The sequence below is a fragment of the Gamsiella multidivaricata genome (assembly GCF_025024155.1).
Source record: "Gamsiella multidivaricata strain RSA 2152 chromosome Unknown BC939scaffold_4, whole genome shotgun sequence".
NCBI lineage: Eukaryota > Fungi > Mortierellomycota > Mortierellomycetes > Mortierellales > Mortierellaceae > Gamsiella > Gamsiella multidivaricata.
In genome coordinates this window covers 200737-222210 of record NW_026251712.1, presented here as the reverse complement: position 1 = coordinate 222210, position 21474 = coordinate 200737, and the positions used below count along the sequence as shown (strand labels likewise).

At 48.7% G+C, this 21474-nt stretch overlaps 7 protein-coding genes across 7 annotated transcripts; 3 read left to right on the top strand and 4 right to left on the bottom strand.

Moving 5' to 3' along the window:
• Positions 1 to 1873: 1873 nt before the first annotated feature.
• Positions 1874 to 3297, bottom strand: BC939DRAFT_524995 (uncharacterized protein; the record flags this gene model as incomplete). The annotated part of the gene is made up of 3 exons (XM_051561293.1): positions 1874 to 2630; positions 2935 to 3048; positions 3150 to 3297. The coding sequence occupies 3 exons, from the start codon at positions 3295 to 3297 to the stop codon at positions 1945 to 1947; spliced, it is 948 nt and encodes a 315-aa protein (XP_051416902.1). The 3' UTR covers positions 1874 to 1944.
• A 534-nt stretch (positions 3298 to 3831) lies between these two features.
• On the bottom strand, positions 3832 to 6022 carry BC939DRAFT_391919 (GTP-binding protein TypA; the record flags this gene model as incomplete). Its single annotated transcript, XM_051551994.1, has 5 exons — positions 3832 to 4755; positions 4849 to 5447; positions 5536 to 5613; positions 5703 to 5891; positions 5983 to 6022. 5 exons carry the CDS (start codon positions 6020 to 6022, stop codon positions 3832 to 3834), a joined length of 1830 nt encoding a protein of 609 aa, XP_051416901.1.
• Positions 6023 to 7707: 1685 nt separating this feature from the next.
• Positions 7708 to 8439, top strand: BC939DRAFT_517460 (uncharacterized protein; the record flags this gene model as incomplete). Its single annotated transcript, XM_051561170.1, has 1 exon — positions 7708 to 8439. The coding sequence occupies one exon, from the start codon at positions 7708 to 7710 to the stop codon at positions 8437 to 8439; it is 732 nt and encodes a 243-aa protein (XP_051416900.1).
• An 803-nt stretch (positions 8440 to 9242) lies between these two features.
• Positions 9243 to 10907, top strand: BC939DRAFT_498866 (uncharacterized protein; the record flags this gene model as incomplete). Its single annotated transcript, XM_051559876.1, has 1 exon — positions 9243 to 10907. The coding sequence occupies one exon, from the start codon at positions 9243 to 9245 to the stop codon at positions 10905 to 10907; it is 1665 nt and encodes a 554-aa protein (XP_051416899.1).
• Positions 10908 to 13246: 2339 nt separating this feature from the next.
• BC939DRAFT_436965 (uncharacterized protein) lies at positions 13247 to 14296 on the top strand. Its single transcript, XM_051553638.1, has one exon. It carries the CDS (start codon positions 13436 to 13438, stop codon positions 13889 to 13891), a length of 456 nt encoding a protein of 151 aa, XP_051416898.1. The 5' UTR covers positions 13247 to 13435; the 3' UTR covers positions 13892 to 14296.
• Positions 14297 to 15171: 875 nt separating this feature from the next.
• On the bottom strand, positions 15172 to 17561 carry BC939DRAFT_498864 (Spo11/DNA topoisomerase VI subunit A; the record flags this gene model as incomplete). The annotated part of the gene is made up of 2 exons (XM_051559875.1): positions 15172 to 15382; positions 15577 to 17561. The coding sequence occupies 2 exons, from the start codon at positions 17559 to 17561 to the stop codon at positions 15172 to 15174; spliced, it is 2196 nt and encodes a 731-aa protein (XP_051416897.1).
• A 262-nt stretch (positions 17562 to 17823) lies between these two features.
• On the bottom strand, positions 17824 to 21344 carry BC939DRAFT_391845 (glycine dehydrogenase; the record flags this gene model as incomplete). Its single annotated transcript, XM_051551986.1, has 3 exons — positions 17824 to 20070; positions 20279 to 20615; positions 20938 to 21344. 3 exons carry the CDS (start codon positions 21342 to 21344, stop codon positions 17824 to 17826), a joined length of 2991 nt encoding a protein of 996 aa, XP_051416896.1.
• Positions 21345 to 21474: the final 130 nt, after the last annotated feature.

Here is a 21474-nt window from a genome sequence, read left to right as displayed (position 1 = left end):
TTGGTTTGCTAGGATTCACGTTTTCTTCTGATCAGGAGAAGAAAGTGCGGACAAGACGATGACAGCTTGAATAAGGGGACGGGCAAGGGGAGAAACCAGGGCTTTGGTGTTTGGGAAATAAAGTACTTTATATATGGTGCGACAACTTCACCATTTTACTGATGGAGTGAGTATAGGCATCTTTCCGATGTATCATGAGTTCTTTTTTGCCTCCGCTGTGTCAAATGCCATGCCATGCCATAATGCAGGAATTATACTTGGGCAGGAAATACAGGCCAATCTTTACATGGTCGATAATACTTACACTTAGACCACGAGACAGCACTGGAACTGACGGAAAGAGCAAATTCACCAAGCAAGTACCATTAGGTTGTCTGAGTGGGGCCATCCATCATGACACCGAGCTGTTCAAAGATCGACATAGCATCGACTCGATTTGTTACTGTCACAAATAATTTTTATTCTATGAGGACCATCGTCGAGCCCATCCAGGTCCACCACGAACTTCTCCAATGCACCATCGAGTACATCTTCGGTATATAACGCATTTCCTCGAAGTTTCATTAGTAGAGGACTCAATCTCTGGTGTTCCCCCAAGAATCTCCATTGAGAAGAACCTCGCCAATTTAATCGGGTCGAAACCACTCATAGCATCCTCGGACAGCTCTCTAAGCTGGACCTTCTCCTGCAATTGTTGATGACCTTCTTTCTCAATGCACCTTTTCTTTTATTCGCGAGCTCTGATTGCAAAGGAGAAATCAGGATCTGGTTTAAAAGACCGAGCATACCTATAACGACCTATAACGACGATTTATTCCACTCGCAGATCTGCTGCAGCAATTCGAAGTGATGGTCTGGAAATGACGATTTTATAAAGTGGACTATAAAGAAAACGGCTGAGGCTGACCTAACGGTAATCGGGTCCGCCGAATAAAAAAAGCGTGACAGAGGAAGGGATTTGCTTAGAGAACGTTTGTTTCTGGGACTTCAAAGCAATGTAGATCTTCCAGATCAGCGATGAGGTTTTTATTCTTGATAGCCAGATGCTGAGGCATAATGCTTCCTTACATGCGCGAGGATGAAATGGGTACTTCATTTTACATGCCAGGGGTACCAGTGTTGTCGCCAGAGTCCTCATCATCGTCCATGTCAAAATGGAAGCTGACATAGCTTGACCCTTGAATGTCTGTCTGAAATGGCTCAAAAAATGGGATGTTCTCTCTTTCAAACGACATATTGTCTAGACGACCTGTAGTAGTTCTGACTATATTGATCGCGGACGATCTAGTCATTTCCTGTATTTCATGCCTGTATCTTTCTTCCGAGTCAATATCCAATGCCTTACCAAGTCCCTCGGATGCACAGCCAGAGTACCTTTCCTTCGTATTTTGTAGAGATAGACGCTGTGTGGCAGTTGGAGGGATGATTTTGGCTAGGACATGGATGGAAGACACCTGTGACCTTATATTCGGATCTGCGATGGATGGCAGTGCATGGCACAAGTCTTGACATGGAGGGTTGGGCGTTATCGGCGGCCGAGAGAATTGAGCGCACATCTCTCCTGTAGAGCTCGGAGTAATACTGGACTCTTGAGGTGATTGCGATGGAGGGCACGATCTTTTGATGGGCGAAACGAACGACAAAAAGGATTCTACCGAATCTAAAGATGGTCGCTTGGTCTTTCGTCTTTCATCGTTCTTTGTCTTTTTGTTCCTCCGCTCAGTGGTTGGAAGGTTGGGTAGGACCTTGTGAAGGAGACATGACCCACGAACGTTCATGTTATGACAGGTACAACGCCCTGAGAGCTGTTGCGTAGCATGGAGAGATCCATTCGTGGACAAGTTTGCTGAGAGTGCTGACGTGCATTGTGATAATCGCGTCGAGGTTGTCGAATGGTGAGGGACTTTAGTTGCATCGACTAGCAAGGGCGCTGATTGGGACCTATCAGCAGCATTCTGCGGATGAAAAGAAGCCTCTTTGGGCCGCAGTCGGTGACCTAGCTCCGTTTATCTTGATTGAGGAGGTTGAGGATAATTTCGTTCTAGAAGGATTAGGGCCACCGATGGACATGATGGCCATAGACAGCGACGAGAACCATGGCCCCAATCCAGATTTTTTTCTAACTCGTATGCCCTTGCTGTCAATCACATGTGTAACACCTGCAATCTTACTCGCATGCTCACGGAAACTACCCTGCTGAGAGGTGTTGTCAATCTGGTTGTCGCTTAGACCTGACGATTGCTGGTCGTACAACGTGAGACCTCTCCTTGCAGGAACTTGCATATCAGGATGTCCACCTGCTCTAATACCAGCGTTCGGATTCAATTTCAATGCGTTGAGAGTGGCAAAGCTAGTAGTCTCGCTGGAGAGTTGAAAGGAGCGACCGTCAGTGTACTGTGGTCTCTGCAATCGCATTTTGTGGTGATCCTCAGTCGAAGGCATCTTTCCCGACTCGTTAGCACTATTTCTGATATTGCCATTGATCTCAATGCAGGGGCACCCGCCATCCCCATCAGACTTCAAATGTGGCATGGAAGGGGCGCTCAAGTAAAGCCGCATGAGAGAAGAAGTAGATCCAGAAATTGTCGCCGGAATGACAGAGAGAAGCGATACTTGAGAGGAAACTGAGGCTTTATCAACGTTCGGGTAGGACAGGTAGTTGTCGGCGATGGACGAGTCCGAAGAATAGGGAGATCATATCCAAGTTTTCCAGTAACGGCGGAGCGGAGGGTTGAATGTCTGATTCTCGGCGATCGTCTATTGTTGATCTCTACGCACAGACGATCGTGACACGCAGCCAAAAAAAGAAAGAATAAAAAGGGCAGTTGTTATTATACTTTGTTTGAAGGCGTAATAATAGACTGTCGATTTCATGCTCCGGGCAGGCATATGAGATGTGGACACCGGAGCCAACAACAGTAACTATCAGCATACCCTCGATTCCACTTGAAGAGGCGGTATCCGAGCTAGGTTCAGACATTGTGGTATTGGCGGTCAAGGCAGCGTACGGCCCTGGAAGCGAGATGGATGTTTGGCTAATAGGATTCGCTGTTGCCAGGGAGATGTGTAATGGATATTTAGGTAATTTAGGTACGAGATGGTCCTTGGAGAGGACCCGCCATATGGTGCACACAGCGAGTTATTGATACAGCTGGCCAGAAGCATCCTGTCGAAATCCATGTCCTGCATACGTCGAGTGCTGTTTCCTGCCGAAGGAGGAATTCGTGCGCGATTTGAAGACTGGTCATCCGTCGTTGTTGGGTTGAAAGAGTTTTTGTTACTACGCCTGATGGCCATGTCTAGGAAACAAGTACTGAGAACTTCAATGCGCGTAGAGATACGGCTTGCAATGGTAAGAGAAAAGATGTTGACTTGCGGATGATACTTGTTGCCGATGAGGGTTGAGGTGATGGATTTAACGAGGGAAAATGCCGAGGAGGACCTGACGGAGAATTAGAGGACATCTAGAAAGGCGGGAGAGAAAACTGGCGCACTCAGCAGAGAGGAGTGCATCATATTTATGTAAAAATCGGTTGCCACAGTAGAGTAAACGGTACAGCAATAAAAGACAGGTGCATCAGTGCCTGCGGGCGTTCTGATGACTTCTTAATACTAAGGGTTTCTAACATTCATGGACATTCCTTTGGTATTTTTTAGTGCAATGGAATGGGGCAATTTTGGTCTAAACTGTATATGGATGAATCTATTCTAAGGTACAAATGAAATGACAAAAAGATAGGATATGTGTGTGAAGCACGCCGTTGAGATGTGCTAAGGTGATGCATGGATTAGGTACATGGAATGCAGAGCGCTCTAAAAAAGAATGGAGGCTCAGTCTCTGCCAGCGCGGTGGTTCTGACGGCGTTTGTTGGCATCCAACTCACGCTTCCTGATTCTCAACGAGGACTGTGTCACTTCCAAGACCTCATCTCCAGCGATATAGGAGATCATCGACTCCAGACTCATCTCGACTGGTGGACGCAAGATGATGTTTTCGTCTTTGGCCACGGTGCGGATGTTGGTAACCTGCTTGGCACGAGTTGGGTTGACTTCCAAATCGCCTGCACGCGATGACTCCCCGATAACCATGCCAGCGTAAACCTTGTCACCAGGACGGATAAAAAGCTTTCCACGGGGCTCGATCAAGTTCAGGGCGTAAGAGGTAGCGGCTCCAACAGTCCCCATGGCGACCAAGCTTCCCTTGCGCGACCTCTCGAGACCGCCCTTGAAGGGTGCATATTCCAGGAACGTGTGATTCAGGGTGCCATCTCCGCTTGTGTCGTTCTTGAACTCTGCAGAGTATCCTAACAATCCTCGAGTTGGGCATTCGAACACGATACGGGTCTTGTCTCCGTTCTCCTCAAAGCTCTTCATTTCCGCCTTGCGTTTGCTCAGCTTCTCAATGATCGTTCCCGTGTACTGTGTAGCAACATCAATCGTGACCTCTTCAACAGGCTCCAGGCGCTCTCCATTCTTCTCCTTGAAGACAACACGAGGTGGCGAAACACTCAGTTCAAAGCCCTCGCGGCGCATGGTCTCGATCAAGACTCCGAGTTGCAACTCTCCTCGTCCACGGACTTCGAAGGCGTCCTTGTTATCTGACTCCACGACCTGCAGCGCAACGTTCGTCTCGGCCTCCTTCAACAGGCGCTCTCTGATCATGTTTGATGTCAGATTTTTGCCCTCCTCTCCTGCGTATGGTGAGTCATTGACAGAGAATTTCATAGCAATGGTTGGGGGATCAATAGGGTTCGACTAACATTATCGAAGAGAAATAAATGTCAGTCATTACAGCGGTATAAAGAATAACTCACATGTTCGCCTGGGCAGATGACAACATCAACTTACAGGAAGTGGTTCAGTAACGGTCAAGTCGCAGAGGGTCGAATTGACAGTGGCATTGGCAACGCCGGTAAGAGTAACAATGTCTCCAGCGCCAGCCTCGCTCACTGGGATCATTTCCAGTCCACGACGAACAAAGATCTTTGTCACACGTCCTGACTCGGTCTGCTTGCCCTCGGGATTCAATGCCTGCATCTTGTCACCAATCTTGATCGTACCTCCAGTAATCTTTCCAAGGAAACACTTTCCAAGGTAAGGATTGCTGTCGATCTGCGTAACCAACATCTTGAATGTATCTGAGCGGTCGACCTTAGGCGAAGGAACGTGGTCGACGATCAAATCAAACAGAGGCTTCATGCTCTCACGAGGCTCGTCCATGCCGCGAGTAGCCCATCCTTCCTTGGCAGAAGCGTACACAATAGGGTAATCCATCTGCTCGTCGGTCGCACCCAAAGATCCAAAAAGATCCAGCAACAGTCCGTCGACTTCGTCCACACGAGAGGTTGGGCGGTCGACTTTGTTGAGGACAACAAGAGGACGAAGACCAATCGACAATGCCTTGTTCAAAACAAACTTGGTCTGAGTCATCGGTCCCTCGCTGGCATCTAGAAAAAGAGGATCGACATGGATATTTAGGTATTGCATATCAACGACTATTAGTCAAGGCGATATGGATGAGGTAAGCGTACTTACCAACGATCAAAGCGACACCATCCACCATGGACAAGATCCGCTCTACTTCACCACCGAAATCAGCGTGTCCAGGGGTATCTATTCCAAATTTCCGGTCATTAGTCACTGCATTTGTCTAGTTGTATCGATACTTCTTACTGACCAATATGTCCTAGTCTACTACATACCGACGATGTTGATCTTGAAAGACTTGTCATCAGAAGGTTTGTAAACGACTGAAGTGACCTTTGACAGAATTGTGATACCCCTCTCCTTTTCTAGGGCGTTAGAGTCCATAACACGAGTCGATCCAAGCGCCTCTCCAGACTGTGCCAACAGCTTATCCACAAGTGAGGTCTTTCCGTGGTCGACGTGGGCTATTATGAGTGTAAATCAGAAGTGTTAACGAATATCCGGATCCCATGCCTTTCTGAAGTAACGGATCATGGTTGTACGAGAGGAACTTACCGATGATAGCAATGTTGCGGATGTTCTCGACAGGCATCATATCCTCGACAGACAGCACAGGGATAGACGCCTCCTCTTGGGTTGATTCTGCAGAGTAACATCGACGGATAAATTGTGTGCTTGTGGTAGCTGTCCTCCAAGGTTGTGCCTTTGCAATGAGCATTCCCAGACGATGCGGCTGAAATCTAGTAGGAACAGCCGTCGAGGTTCTCAGCAGCGGACGAGCAGGTGAAGGTCCCACAGTGGTCAATGTCCGGGCGAAGGAAAACTTTGTTGAAGTGGCCCTGACAGAGGGTCGTACGGCGAACATTGTTGTCGGTCCAGGAACGATAGGTATCGGTGGGGAGGAGTGGAGTGTGGATTGAACAACTTCGGAAAAGAAAAGTGTCCACCGATATGAAAATGCCGCATCCGGAGGACCAAAAGGACAACTCGCCCATTTTTTTACAAGCCACTTCAATGTTGACCTTTTTTAACATTTTAAGTTTGATGAACCCCATTCGCGGGTTTATCGGGCACTGCATGTCAAGGGCCGAAAAATACTTGAAGGCGCAACTCCAGGAACAGTTCCGGGGCTGCGCTAGACATAGCTCGTGTGGAAGAGCAATATTTAAATTGACACATGTGCATGGTGCCCTTGTTAGGTTTCAGGGTACCTATTGATATGAGTAAGAGCGTATGTGAATAACGCATGTTGCGTATATGCAAGCATGGATATATTCAGCACTCTGGACAACTATCGAATGCTGCAGTGGGCTGCGCTCGCATGTCATGGACGTCTCCTCCCTCGTATTACTGCCTGATACGGAACATCTGGTTGGGTTATTCTTGGATTATATCACCCTGAATGGAATTAATTGAGTAAAGGACGTAGGGCTTCTAAATGTATCTTGTAGCGTAGTATACGTCCCAGAGATTCTCGGCTTGTTGATTGTCTGCGTGTTGAAGACTATGATCATATGTGCAAAGCTTTGGATATACACGGGTTATCTGATGGATAAACAGTGCACTGTCTCTCTGCACGAGCGTTTCTTGATGAAGCTCACGCGTCATTTACAGTGTTCAAAAGAAATGCCTCGCTCGAAAAAATAGCTAGGATTGAATGGCCAATTACAAGTAGATCATTCAACTATCTGCCCAAGATACTCGGCACTACTCATTCAATGAATAAGGTATCGGTCGCAATGTCCGCATAGCGATCGTTAGATAGTGATGAGGCTGGCATGCTTTCTTTCCTGTTTGCTTCTGCAATCTGGCAAGCAAACAGTATGATAGGCATACATCAACTACATAAATAAACACAACATATCTTTCATTTGCACATTCAAAATGTCAATGACTCCGACTGCTTTCGCAAGATATCCTCCGGAAGCGATTCTGGACTACATGAATCGCTAAACGCGATGTTAATGCCCACGGTTAGTATCTCACTGGCTCTCGCCCGCACATTAAAAGTTTAGAATAGCAGGCAAGAACAGTTTGTATGATGAGTCGGTACACATAAATAAACTGTATCCACGTATGTAAGTGTTGGGATCTGAAATATGTTGTACTCTCAACAACCATCAAATGTGGCAGCGGAATGTATCTACATGCCATGCAACGAACGAAGGAATAACATAGTTCAAACCTAATTGCACGTTGTTTGTGCACGGAACATTTAGGCTCGTCCGTTCGCGTCGAATTAATTAACTGCGCACACCATTAACCACCATCTTTGTCGAAATGAGGTCTATTAACTCAGTCATCGATATAGTAGGACGCAGCACCCGACACAGTAAATTCGAGGGCGGCAAGACACCACTGATTTGCATGTACAGCTCTGTCGACACCATCATGGCCAAACGGCAAGCAATCAGCCCCCTCATAAAGGCAGCTCGTGGAGGAAGCCCTCTTCCAGATCCGTTACCTTTTATTGACATGACCGTCATCCGCCTTCCTGCTGGAGGTCATCCAATTCCAGTCTCCATGGTCGGCTTGGAAGCTGCAACCGCCTCTGCATCTCAGTACCTGGCATTGCTCGGTCAGAACTTTTATCCTGATTGGGACGCCTCCAAGCTGTACGTTGTCTACGACACCATGGACCAGGACCAGGGTTTCGAGATCCCGCTATGGCTTTTGATCTGCATGGGAGTAGTTGCTGCTGTTTGCCTGGCAACATGGATGTATGCACTGATACTTTTGCCAGAGCGATGTACCAGTTCGCTGTACAAGGTCCTGACGATGCAACTGGCCCCAGAGGTTAACAGCTCTGCTCCAATGCTGATCAAGTCCAAGATGAACCCCATGGAGTTTGAGGGACATCGAGCCATGCTGGAGCTCGAGGAGTGCGAATTGAAGGCTGACAATTCAGTATCTAGAGTGACAGTAACAAATAAAAATACCGACTGGCCCGGGCGCGTTTCGGCTTATACAGGTTTACAAAGACTTATGATTGCAACTAGTAAACGACTTTGATGCGAATGTCGTGTCATTTCTCTATCAAAAAACAGTTAACATGTAGCCGATTTATTGCTGTTGCAGCTTTCTTGATAATGATGCTTTCAGAACAACTCCTTCAAAGCAAACCATTGTGCTAATTGACCTAAATGTATTCGCGAAAGCGCTATATTTTTCCATTGTTTACATTGTTGATTATAGACCTGAGTGTCCTGCTCGGCTTGGCGCCACTTGCTACACTCTATGGAAAGCGGTACAAAGCATCTGAACATGCAATTCGAATACAATAAACCTCGCCAAGGTTATAGATACATATAAACAAACACGTGGGGCTCAGCTATGTTGTAACTCAGAGTGTACAGGACCAAATAAAACAGATACCGAAGCCACCAGTTGTCCTATGCATGCCGCCATAAATGAGTGTGGCGGGTTCCTTCATGATTGAATCAAATTCATACGTCGCAAAGAATATAGCTACATGAGCACCGGATAGCTTTCTGACTAATGAAAGTCCTTATCGATACCTAAGAACGGGCATGCTGTGCTTTGTTTACGTTATTTCCGTGAAATTAATTTGTCGCCATGCATTGTCTGCGTGCAGGCATGCTCACACGCGTCATAAAACCCAAGAATGGTAAACAGACCAAAACAGTAACAGACATGGACTCTATGGAACGACATTCAGGGCAATTGAAAGCCTGTAATGAGCCCTGGCTCGCTAGACAAAGGTTCACCGTCGCCATTTTTAAAAGACCCAGGTAAGATTCGTACTTCTTCATTTTTTTTTGTCCCTCCTCTCTCACAATCACCCCAACACCGCCATGTTCCTCGGCTGGAGTATCCTAGCCATCAACGTAACCTTGGCCGTCTTCAAGTTGCTTCTTCTCGCCGCCGTCAACGCAACCTTGGCCATCTTCTCGAGATTCGGAGGTGAATATGCCACCAGCATCCGATGGGCCCGATACGGCGGGTATCCGGAAATGTGCTACGCCCTCGTCAACTCCCGCAAGACCGCACCCAATCCAGCCAAGGCCGTTGTGATTGTAGCGTTCTTTTCATGGATCATAGAGAGCTCTGCAGACAAGATCGTCCTGAAATTTGTTAGCCGTACAGTACATCAAACCAATAATTCCTATGTTGTCACAAGTACCCCGCAATTCATCAATATGGCCGATCCGTCCATGTCCACAGACTGGTCAAGGTCTCTCGCACCCGGAGAGAACGTTGTCGATATCATGGGACAGATGATCAACGACACAAGAATCATCCCCGGTGCAGTGAGCGGCCGGACTTATACACCACGAAAATCCGAGTATGAGATCGAGTGCGACCAGTTCCGCCTGATTCTCAGCGGAGGCTCAAGGAATCGCCTCCCTTTCAACAATAGTGGTTGCGCAGACATCTTAATTCAGCCGTATGACTCCTTTGGCGCTTCGCAACCAAATACCACTTTCATCAAACTCTCGAGTGACCGCTGGAGCCTTACAACCACAAGAGGCGCAGATAACTTGTCGCGGCTGCCGGTCTCTGGTTTTAACCTGACCCACGGCAATTGGTCCTGCTCGTCAATGGACAAGCGATCGACTGTGGCTTTCGCTCTCGCGGACGGATTGATCGACTTACCCAAGACCATAACATCCAAGCATGTCTTCCCCTCTGGAGAGATCTCAGTCATGACCGTATCCTTGGCGTGGTTCGCGTCAACAAGCTTGGACAAGTTCCGCAACGTTTCAACCGCCATCTTCGACGATTATAATAAACTGTTCCAAGGCATGGAGACTTTGGTTTCCAAGACGCCCATCAAGTCAAACACGACTGTGTTTATGGAAGCGAGGGCTGTGGACTCTACCGTCGATATACTCACATGCTTCACCCGCGTCTCGCCCACAGGAAATAAGGCTTCCTTGGCCTGCTTGTATAATTCACTCAGTATCATCTTGCTCAAGCGACAGGAGGCCAACCCGATAATCTTAGAGTCTCTAAGAGGCGAGCCATACCCTATACCAAATACAGAAACCCATGTCGCGAGTATAACCTATCTGCCTGAGGTCATCAACGGCACGGCACGCCCATTATCCTTGTCAGCCTTCGGAAATGGAACCACCGGGGCCTCCAAGTTCTTTGCGTCGCTCGGCCAAAACTTTCTCCAAGACTGGCATTCTGTGCAACTGCACATTCTCTACGACACTACTGACCCCGAAGTGGGAATGGACGTTCCTGACTGGTTGGTCGCCTGCGCCCTGGCGACCATGGGGGTCTGTTTGTTACTTATTGGTTCGAGCTGTCTGTTGGATAAGCATTACACCTGTTCGCCTTACAAATTCTTCTCCATGAAGCTTGCTTCGCGAATGAACGCCTCCGCCCCGATGTTGATGCGATGCAAACTCGATCCGCTTCAGTTTGAGGGCATTCAGGCCATTTGCATAGAGGAGAAGCAGGACGTGGACGCCAGGAGCTCCAAGACTTCTTTGTCAATGACTCTTTAGGATAGCGATGCTTTTATGATCTTTAGTTCCCTGTTCTACACCTTTAGATCTTTACACGAACATGTCTCATGTAATGAATAGAAATATCCAACATATCTAATGAATGAATAAATGGCTAGTCTATTAGAACGTGCTTCGTTGTTTAATGACTCGCAGAGAATGTCAATACTTACAGGCGATAAAAATAACAATATGGATCGAAAGATCGGTTGCGCGTAGCCCATCGAGCAATTAATTGAAAAACTTTAGCGCTATTCGTTTAAGATTAAAACCAGCATTCATGATGTTCGGGCAACGGCACCGTGGTTGCTGTGAAGGCTGTTGTGAATTCCTTCTTTTTCCTTATTTGCTTGACAGACTGCACGAGGAAATATGACGAGCAGCAGACAAAATTATACCAATGAACACATAAACAGATAAACAAACACACCATTTATCTCAAGCACGCAATCAAATGCCGGTGTCTTCGAGTACTTTGGAAGAGTGCCTCCAGAAGCAATCCCGGGCTACATGAGACACCAAGCGCGATACTATTGCCCACGGTTGGATTTGTCACTGACTCTCGGCTCACTTCTCGTAAATTAAAAGTTTAGGGTGCCTTGCAAGGATGGCGAGGACAATGGAGGGGGTTTTTATTAAGATAAATCCCCATGAGCACGAGAGATGGCGAAGACAATGGTACGGTCGATTTACATGAAAAAACTACATGCATGCAGGCATTGGGATTTGAAATATTCCGTGCTCTCAACAACTATCGAAAATGTGGCAGTGGAATGTACCCACATGTCATATCCTTCTTTCCCCAAGAAGCACCCTGCTGTTAATGCGATGAACTGTATGTGCGCACGTCCATTATTATTGCGCATTTAATTAAATTGACGTGAACACACGCACACTTCATCCATGAACCTAAGAATAACACAAACAAACAAAAAAAATTCTGTGTACAAACAGAGCAGCAATTGAGTTTATAGTTGAAGTCGTGGTTCAAACGACGTCGCACAGCTCTCGCGTTTCGAAATATAATTGAAGCGCCTGTACTAGGGCCCTCAGACAGCGTGTAGTCGAGTAAATAAGCTAGGCGAATGAAAAAAGACGTAAACACTGCTCATAAAGATGATTGGACGATCCCAAATAGCATGGTGTAGACTTGAGATCGGCATGGTAGTCTCAAGGTGGCAGACAGATTGCTAAGGCCAAATAACCTGGGGTGAACGCCTGTGCGGATAGGTATGGTGGACAATGGCAATGCGAGTTAGCTTTCCAAACGAGCAAAGATCTCTTCTCTCAATAAATACACGGCTCTGAGGAAAGCGAGGCCCACTTCCAACAGCTTCTGCCTCATTCATCAGACTCGCTATCTTCGCCACTGCAGCCATTACTGATACATCACTCCTGCTACACTACTCCTGCTACACTACTCCTGATACATCACTCCTGCTACACTACTCCTGCTACACTACTCCTGCTACACTACTCTTGCTACACTACTCCTGCTACACTACTCCTGCTACACTACTCCTGCTACATTACTCCTGCTACACTACTCCTACTACACTACTCCTGCTCCTTTGAATCCGGCCCATCATGTTTCTACACTGGGACATTCTCATCCTCAACATCGTCCTCACTTTCTTCTAGTTCCTGCTCGTCAGTGCCGTCGGCGCCGTCCTTTCGATCTTCTCAAGGCACGGCCGAGGGTACTCCAGCAGCATTCGCTGGGCCCGCGAGGGCGGATACATGGAGATGTACGAGATCCTGTTTAACTCGCGCAAGCACACGTCTGGTCATGTCAGGTTTGCCATGGTTGCCACGATCTTGGCGAGCACTTCAGCAAGCCTTGCAGACAAATGGGTCTCATATTTCGTCAGATCATCTGTGCAATATAACAATGCGTCCTACACTGTTGTCAAGACTGAACAATTCAGGTCCATGAACGACGTCGCCGCGTTTGGAGGATGGTCCACCTATCTTCAACCTGGGAACGATATAGTCGATGTCATGACCCATACGATAAGCAATACGCGCAACATCCCTGGCTATGTAGCGGGCGGATGTATACCCCAAGAACGACCGAGTTTGAAGTTGCATGCAACCAGTTCAATCTACGTATAGAAGCACTCACTCTCGGCACCGGCGCTGGCACCTGCGCGAACCTTACTCTCCAGCTCGATGATGGCTCTGAAATGCACGACTACATGAATGCTAAAGTCCACAACCGGTCCAACGATCGATGGAGCATCGCCCTGCCCACAAATCTGATTATTCCAGCACAATTTAGTGCAACCATAGGCTTGAGCCAAGGAAATCGAGCCTGCATCATGGCCGACGAGGCGGGGTTTGTGATTTCTAATATCACGGACAGCCCGAGCGGGTTACCCAGAACTTTAACAACCAAGTGCATCTATCCAACGGGGGAGATATCAGTCCTGACAATATCTTCTGTGAGGTTCGCCTCAACCACGATCGACCGCTTCCGCAACGTTTCTGCCACGGCTTTTGAAGCCTACGATGAGCTGCTTCAAGCAATGGAGAGATCCGTGCGTGCTAGCAACACTACCTTGGCCACCACCATTTTCGTCGAGTCGAAGGCTATCAATTCCACTATCGACCTGCTAGCATGCAGTGTCGGACAGACAATATTCTCGCACGGCAAGGTCCCGCTCGTGTGCATCTACACCAATATTAATATCATCATGACCAAGCGGCAGGAAATCAACTCTCTCATAAGGTCAGCCCGCGGAGGAGCGTCCCTACCAAAGCAAGCCTCGCCTTCGGTTGATATGGTTGTCATCCACCTTCCTGCCGAAGGCTATCCAATCCCAGTCTCCATGGTCGGCTTGGAAGCTGCAACCGCCTCTGCATCTCAGTATCTGGCATTGCTCGGTCAGAACTTTATCCTGATTGGGACGCCTCCAAGCTGTACGTTGTCTACGACACCATGGACCAGGGCCAGGGTTTCGAGATCCCGCTATGGCTTTTGATCTGCATGGGAGTAGTTGCTGCTGTTTGCCTGGCAACATGGATGTATGCACTGATACTTTTGCCAGAGCGATGTACCAGTTCGCTGTACAAGGTCCTGACGATGCAACTGGCCCCAGAGGTTAACAGCTCTGCTCCAATGCTGATCAAGTCCAAGATGAACCCCATGGAGTTTGAGGGACATCGAGCCATGCTGGAGCTCGAGGAGTGCGAACTGAAGACCGATGATTCAGCATCAACATTGGCAGCATCAGAAAAAGAGACGGACTGAAAACATCTCTGCAACGATATGGATAAGCATGCCTCGTTTCCTGCATAAGCATTAGATTAGCTGTTTTGACGAAGTTCAATCCATGAAGTTGAAAAAGCGATTAAAGACTTCTGCCCTAATGTTAATACAATTCAAGGTCAACCCGATGGTGTTATGAAAATACCCTAATTATTGTACTAAAGGATTTGCATGACATGGGTGCCGAGAAAATCCAGGACCTCAAGATCATAATCTCCCCGAGGTTGCAATACCAATATGATCATCAATGTCATGTTTTCCGATATCCTTCGCTCGAGTACACAACGAACGTACGCATGGTCTAAAGAATCGGTTTATGATTTTATTTTCTTCGGTTGCAAAAACTGTTGGTGTCGCCAGGCAAGAGTGGACCTATACACATCAAAGAGATCAATTGAACGGCGAGACCATTCGGCGGTTAACCTAGAATTCTTCATATCATTAATCCCAAAATAGTGCGCAAACACTTTGCCATGGTAGCTCCTGGAATCCATGAGGCGATATGACATGGCGCCGTGATAGCCAAAAAGCGAATGGTCATGATATGGTGCTGATAAGTTGCATCGATTTTTCCGAGCGACTTCATTCGTTCGAAACAAGGTTTTCGTTCAAATTGCATATTGTACTGATCGTAGCGCAGTGATTAGATCCAGTTGCTGGCATATTGTATTGTCGCACTCGCCTTTTAGCAGATCCAATTGCCAGCCCAATGTATTGTGATATCCGCTAATAAGTGAATTCAGCTGTTCCTGTACAGGCACTCCTGAACATCCTCATGGTACCAAATCCTTTTTGTTCCTGCACTTACCAATTGTATAATAGGTTTCGCCTCAATTCCAGCCGTCATGCCTTGATGAAAACTCCCCAACGCTCTATCGACTGCCTTCACATTCCACCGGTCTGGTAAAAAAAAATATATATATACCCTCATCGTCCTTGCACGCTTGACCTCAATTATCGGGAACCAATCGCCTCGCTCCTGATTTGCCTCTTTTAGTGGTGAGACTCGCCGTGGTGATGGTGGTGGGCATCGGCCTTGGGTGCCGTGACATACTCATATCCGAGGTAGGCCGCAAATGCAACCGTAGCGATTCCGAGACCGGGGAACATCGTGCGGATACGTGCCGAGCGTGTAAACAGCCCGCTGTTGCGCCAGGCGTTACGCTTTGCCCAAGGATCCTCAAAGTTGGCCATATTTTGTTTGCTGGTAAGATGAGTGGAGGGGTGAGATGATGCGAAGGATCAGATTCTAAAGTTGGCGGGGGTGCCTCAACCGGAAATCGAAGCCGGTGAGAGTGACGTATCCGAACACTACAACGCACGCATAACTGTAAATAGAGTTTATTGTTCGCGACTTGGCTACCGCGCCCAACAAGCGGGCCCACTCATATCCAGCACTGGGGATCCTGCAGCTTGCGCCCGAGATATTGAACTAATACATAACTAGCATCCATTTCCCGCTCCCTCGCCGCGCCGCCCTCTTCATCGCCTTGTGGACCAAGGTCGCAACCGGGCTCGGACAGACACAGACTCTGCAGCTCCGACTTGCGATTCATCATCAACATCCTCGATATCTGCCGCTTCCATTGTAGATGTTGTTTTACGAACGGGTGCTGAGTCAACAATTTGACTAGCTTGGACCGGTCTCGCAAAGTCAACGGAATCAAGGCACGTAGGAATTGCTCCTGGAGCTGTGTTTGGTTATCCTGAGTTTGGGACCGATCGTCTTTGAAGTAAATGTTCCAGTCGTCGGGAATCTGGCCAAGGCACTGCAATGTCGGCACCGCAAGATTGGCGTTGTCATACGCGGACGCAATAGATCCACACCTGTATTTCAGGAAGATATCGATGCCATGGGGATCACAGTCGACTAAGGCGAGCAATGGTATGTCTAAAGGTTCTCGAGCGCACGATATCGACGGTCCGTTGGACGGAGACGCGACAAACACTCCAGACTGGATCATATCAGATAGACACTTTAACAATCGCCGCGCTGCGTTGTCTGGATATCCCTTACTTGTCAGCAGAACACACGGCCCATGGGTCTCGCAGAATCCAAGCGATATCAGATATTCCATCGTAGCCTCTTTCTCAATGACCAGAATAAAACGCGTCCTGCAGTGGATCTCGACCTCGAGAATATCGTCCATTGCCCTAGGAATCATCACCAGCGTGTTATAGTCCGTCCTGGAGAACAAATTGTCCATTGAATCGCCCCGTCCGTTTCCCTCTCTCGTTTTCCTAAACGATGCACCATCCGGAAGCTGCGTGGAATCATCGGTCCAACTCTGAGCGCCATCCAGCTGCGTCAACTCTCTTCCTCGAGCCTTACCAATCATCCTGACCGAGCCAAAGACCACGCTGCGCATACCCGCGGCGACATTGAGACATGATCTCGGGACCTGAAACGTGCATGCCATATCCTCCACAATGCTGTCCACAGTGGCCTGCGACCCAAACAACATCACATCTCTGTAATAAAGATCTCGCTTGGAAGACACCGTGTCCATGTACACATTCTTGTGGATGAGCTCTATTACGCGGATGATTGAATGTATGCCTCCATGAAAAGCCGGTGCACCATAACGGGATGTCTTTGTAAATGATTTTAATCCTAAGTGCGAGTCCTCCTCCCGTTTGCGTCTGATAATACCTGTTTCACTATCATACGTAATCGAGTCGGAAGAGTTTCTGGATGCTAGGTCGACCGTTGGTACCCTGTTGAACGAAAGGTCGTACAGGAAGCGATCTGCGAGTGCTTCTAGATCCTCCAAAATCATCTCTTTTGGGCGAGGCGCCGTTGTCGCGTATGGACTTGCTGATGGCGGTTCTTGGCATGAATCACGGTAGTGGTCATCCAGATATAGTGTTGGATGTCTAGGCTCGACCGCGACAGAAGAGAAAGTGTCGTATTCTTGACAAAAGTCGCCGCTATTCTGCATCGCAAGTCCGTCTGGATCCTGACCATCGGGATTGTAGCCGCTGTCGCTTCTAAAACTGTCGTCAAAGAGATGTTGCTCGGGCGTTGTCTGCTCCACGAATTGCCCATCCGCTGAGTCTAGTTGCTCGAGATATGCAACGCTATCTTCCGTATGGGCAAAGTGTTCGCTTAGGAAGCTGAATTGATCGCTCGGTTGCTGGTTTGTATGGCCCGAAATGTAATCCGAATACAAGAAGCGATCCATGTCCTGATCATCATCAAATATATCGTCTTGGTCTCCCATATCCATGTCCAATGCTACTGAGTAGCCGTCGCTTTGATCGAACGCATCGGACCCATAAGCACAGTCAAATTCATCTGTCCGGATGTCAGAGCTTTGATGAGAAGGATAAAAGAATGTATCAGTCGTGTGGTGCATCGAGGAGCCATACGAAGAAGACATGGTGGTGGATCGGTCACAACGGAAAGGAAGAACAAGGTGACGAAAGGTACCGGTCACTTTTTTTTTCCTCTCGCTTTTCTTTCTTTGGTGGCAAAGGCTCCAATGCACATAGCTTTTGGTATTCGTGGTATTTATTATACAGTCTTGGATGAATAGATGATGTTACGAAGTGAAATAAAAGAATGCTGTGCGAAAGGGATAAGGATCCCTTGACCATTAGAACATATAATTGTCCTCTCTCTTTCTCAAATACAGATCGGCTTTACTCGTAATCGCTCATGGGAGGGCACGAGCAGATCAAGTTGCGGTCACCGAAGCTGTCGTCAATACGGGAGACAGTGGGAAACAGCTTGAACTTGTGGAGGTGAGGCAAGGGGTAAGCAGCCTGGAGACGGGTGTAAGACTTGTTCTTCCAGAACTCGTCGTCCTTCATCAACACAGCCAAGGTGTGAGGAGAATTGTTGAGAACATTGTCCTTCTGAGGCTGCTTGCCTTCCTGAACCTCTTGGATCTCAGCGCGAATGGCAATCATGGCATCGCAGAAACGGTCGAGCTCCTCCTTGCTCTCAGATTCAGTGGGCTCAATCATGAGAGTGTTAGGCACGGGCCAAGACATGGTGGGTGAGTGGAAACCGTAGTCCTGGAGACGCTTGGCAATATCAATAGCCTCAATACCGACAGAGCCGAAGGGACGGATATCGATGATGAACTCGTGAGCGCACATTCCATTCTCGTTCGTGAACAAGACCTTGTAGTGCTTGCTGAGGCGGTGAGCCATGTAATTGGCATTCAACAAAGCAATCTCAGTAGCGTTCTTGATGCCCTCGCCTCCCATCATCTTGACATAGGCCCAAGAGATAGGGAGGATCGAAGCAGAACCGTGGGGAGCGGCAGAAATAGGACCAATGGCTTTGTCTCCTCCAACCTTCAAGACAGGGTGACCGGGCAGGTAGGGCGCCAAGTGAGCCTTGACACCAATGGGCCCCATACCGGGTCCTCCACCTCCGTGGGGAATGCAGAAGGTCTTATGCAAGTTCAAGTGGCAGACATCAGCGCCAATGTGGCCGGGAGAGGTCAATCCGATCTGAGCGTTCATGTTGGCGCCATCCATGTAGACCTGTCCTCCGTTGGAGTGAATGATCTCGCAAGCCTCCGAAACAGTATCCTCAAACACACCGAAGGTCGAGGGATAGGTAACCATGAAGGCAGAAAGGCGCTCAGAGTATTTGGCAGCCTTGGCCTTAAGGTCGACAAGATCCAAGTTACCGTTGGCCAAGCACTTAACGGGGACGACCTCCATGCCAGCCATGGCGGCAGAGGCGGGGTTGGTACCGTGGGCAGAGACTGGGATCAAGCAGACGTTGCGCTTGTGGTCGCCTCGGGTTTCGTGGTAGGCACGGATAGTACGGAGACCAGCGTACTCTCCCTGGGCGCCAGAGTTGGGCTGAAGAGAGACATCATCGAATCCAGTGATCTCGGCCAAGTCGCGACGAAGCTCCTTGAGCATGATCTGGTAACCCTCAGTCTGATTGTCGGGGGCGAAGGGGTGGATGTTTCCGAGCTCGGGCCAGGTGACGGGGATCATCTCGGTGGTGGCATTCAACTTCATGGTGCAGGAGCCGAGAGGGATCATGGAGTGAGTCAGAGAGAGATCCTTGTTCTGAAGGCGGTAGATGTAGCGGAGCATCTCAGTTTCGGAGTGGTAAGAGTTGAAGATCTTGTGGGTCAGATAGTCCGAGGTACGAATGAACTTCTCGTCGAGGACCTTGGCGGGGCTGGTCTCGGAGATGTTAAGCTTCTGAGCAATGCTGAGGAGGTCGGGGGCGGCGCCATCCTGAGCGAAGATCTTGATCAGATCATCCAGCTCGGCCTTGTTGCAGGACTCGTCGAAAGTGACACCGACAGTCTCAGCGTCGAATTGGCGGACGTTGATTCCAGCGGCAAGGGCCTTCTTGACAAGGCTGTCGGCGCCTCCCTGGACCTTGATGGTCAAGGTATCAAAGAATTGTTCGTTCTCAACCTTGTGGCCGGCCTGACGAACGCCCTCGGCAAAAATGGCGGTCATGTTGTGGATGCGTTGAGCGATCTGCTTAATACCGGCAGGTCCGTGATAGACGGCATAGAGGGCAGCCATGTTAGCCAAGAGGGCCTGAGCCGTGCAGATATTGGAGGTAGCCTTCTCACGGCGAATGTGCTGCTCACGCGTCTGAAGGGCGAGACGGTAGGCCTTGTTGCCCTCGACATCCTTGGAGACACCGACCAAGCGACCGGGCATCCTGCGCTTGTGCTCGTCCTTGCAGGCGAAGAAAGCAGCGTGGGGGCCACCATAGCCAAGAGGAACGCCGAAACGCTGAGAGTTACCGAGAGCAATGTCGGCACCCCACTCTCCGGGAGGGGTGAGCATGGTCAAAGCCATCAAGTCAGTGGCGGTGACGACCTGGGCACCATATCCGTGAATCTTATCAGCGAATGCCTTGTAGTCGGTAACGTTTCCGCGAGTATCGGGGTACTATTAATTCGATGAGCAAAGAATATGAAAGTTAGCGACGTGATTCTTCACATTGTATCTTGCTATCACATGCTGCTCCTCGCTTTGTAAACACACAAGCAGTCAAGTACTAATAACCAGCACAACCCCATCCTTTAACATCGTAACATAATGTCGTATGCTCGCTTCTTTGCTCTCTTTCCTGCTCTAAATTGCTGTAATTCCTTACCTGAATAATAACACCAGCCATGTCGCCCTTGATGGACTCAAAGTCAAAGTCGCGATGGTTTCCAACGATGACCTTGATGTTGAAGGCCTCAGCACGGGTCTGAACGCAGGCAATTGTCTGGGGATGGCAGTTCTCGTCCACAAAGAAGGTGCTCTTCTTGCGGTTGGTGGCAGCCCAGCACATGATCATGGCTTCAGCGGCAGCAGTACCCTCATCCAGAAGAGAGGCGTTGGCAATCGACATACCAGTGAGATCGGTAACCATGGTCTGGTAGTTGAGCAAGGACTCCAGACGACCCTGAGCAATCTCGGGCTGGTAAGGAGTGTATTGAGTGTACCTAATAATTACAGATACAGCATGGAAGAAGACCGTCCGGGTTAGTTACGCCAGTACAAAAAAGCTCCTCTAAAAACATGAATATGTATCGAACGAAGTCCAAAGGACACGCTTTCCGTGTCCACTGTTGCTGCAATTGTTAAAAAATGTAAGGTCCTGAGGACCGGGGTATGCTGAAGGGGCGATCGTGGTGTCCTCATCTGTATGATCCTTATGAGCCGCCTCTTTTGCACGAACTCTTCGATTTTGTTGATCCTTTTGATACGCTGGCACGATGCAGATACGTGTGAAATAATATATTTGATGCAGAAACAGATGCTTACCAGCCGGGGTTTTCCAGGACGTTTCTCAAGATGACATTGGGAACGACAACGTCGGTGTAGCCCATTCCGATGTAGTTCTTGAAGACCTTGTTCTTGGAAGCAATATGCTTCAGACGCTCCAGAACTTCCTTCTCTGTGAATCCATGATCGAGAGCCAGTGCGCGTGTAGAACGGATACGGTCAGGGATAGTCTTTCCAGTAAGTCCGTCCAAGTCCTTCAAGCCGATGGCGCTCAACATCTCCTTGATCTCAGACTGGCTAGGGCCATTATGACGACGGGCAAAGGTGTCGAGGGGCGAGAAAACAGTTCTTGCTGGGGGCTTCTCGGTGTGGATCGAGCGGAGGGCAGATCGGATTGAGAGGGGCGAGCAGGTCTTGATCGAGGCGGGAGTTGCTTTGCTGATCATAGTGGCAGGAGTGGCAGCGGCGAAGCGCTGGATCGAGGTCGCCATGCGGCGAGCGTTCCTCTGAGCAATGTTAGCAAGCATGACTGTATATGTGATATTAAGGAGATGAGGATGAAAAGGTCTATGGATG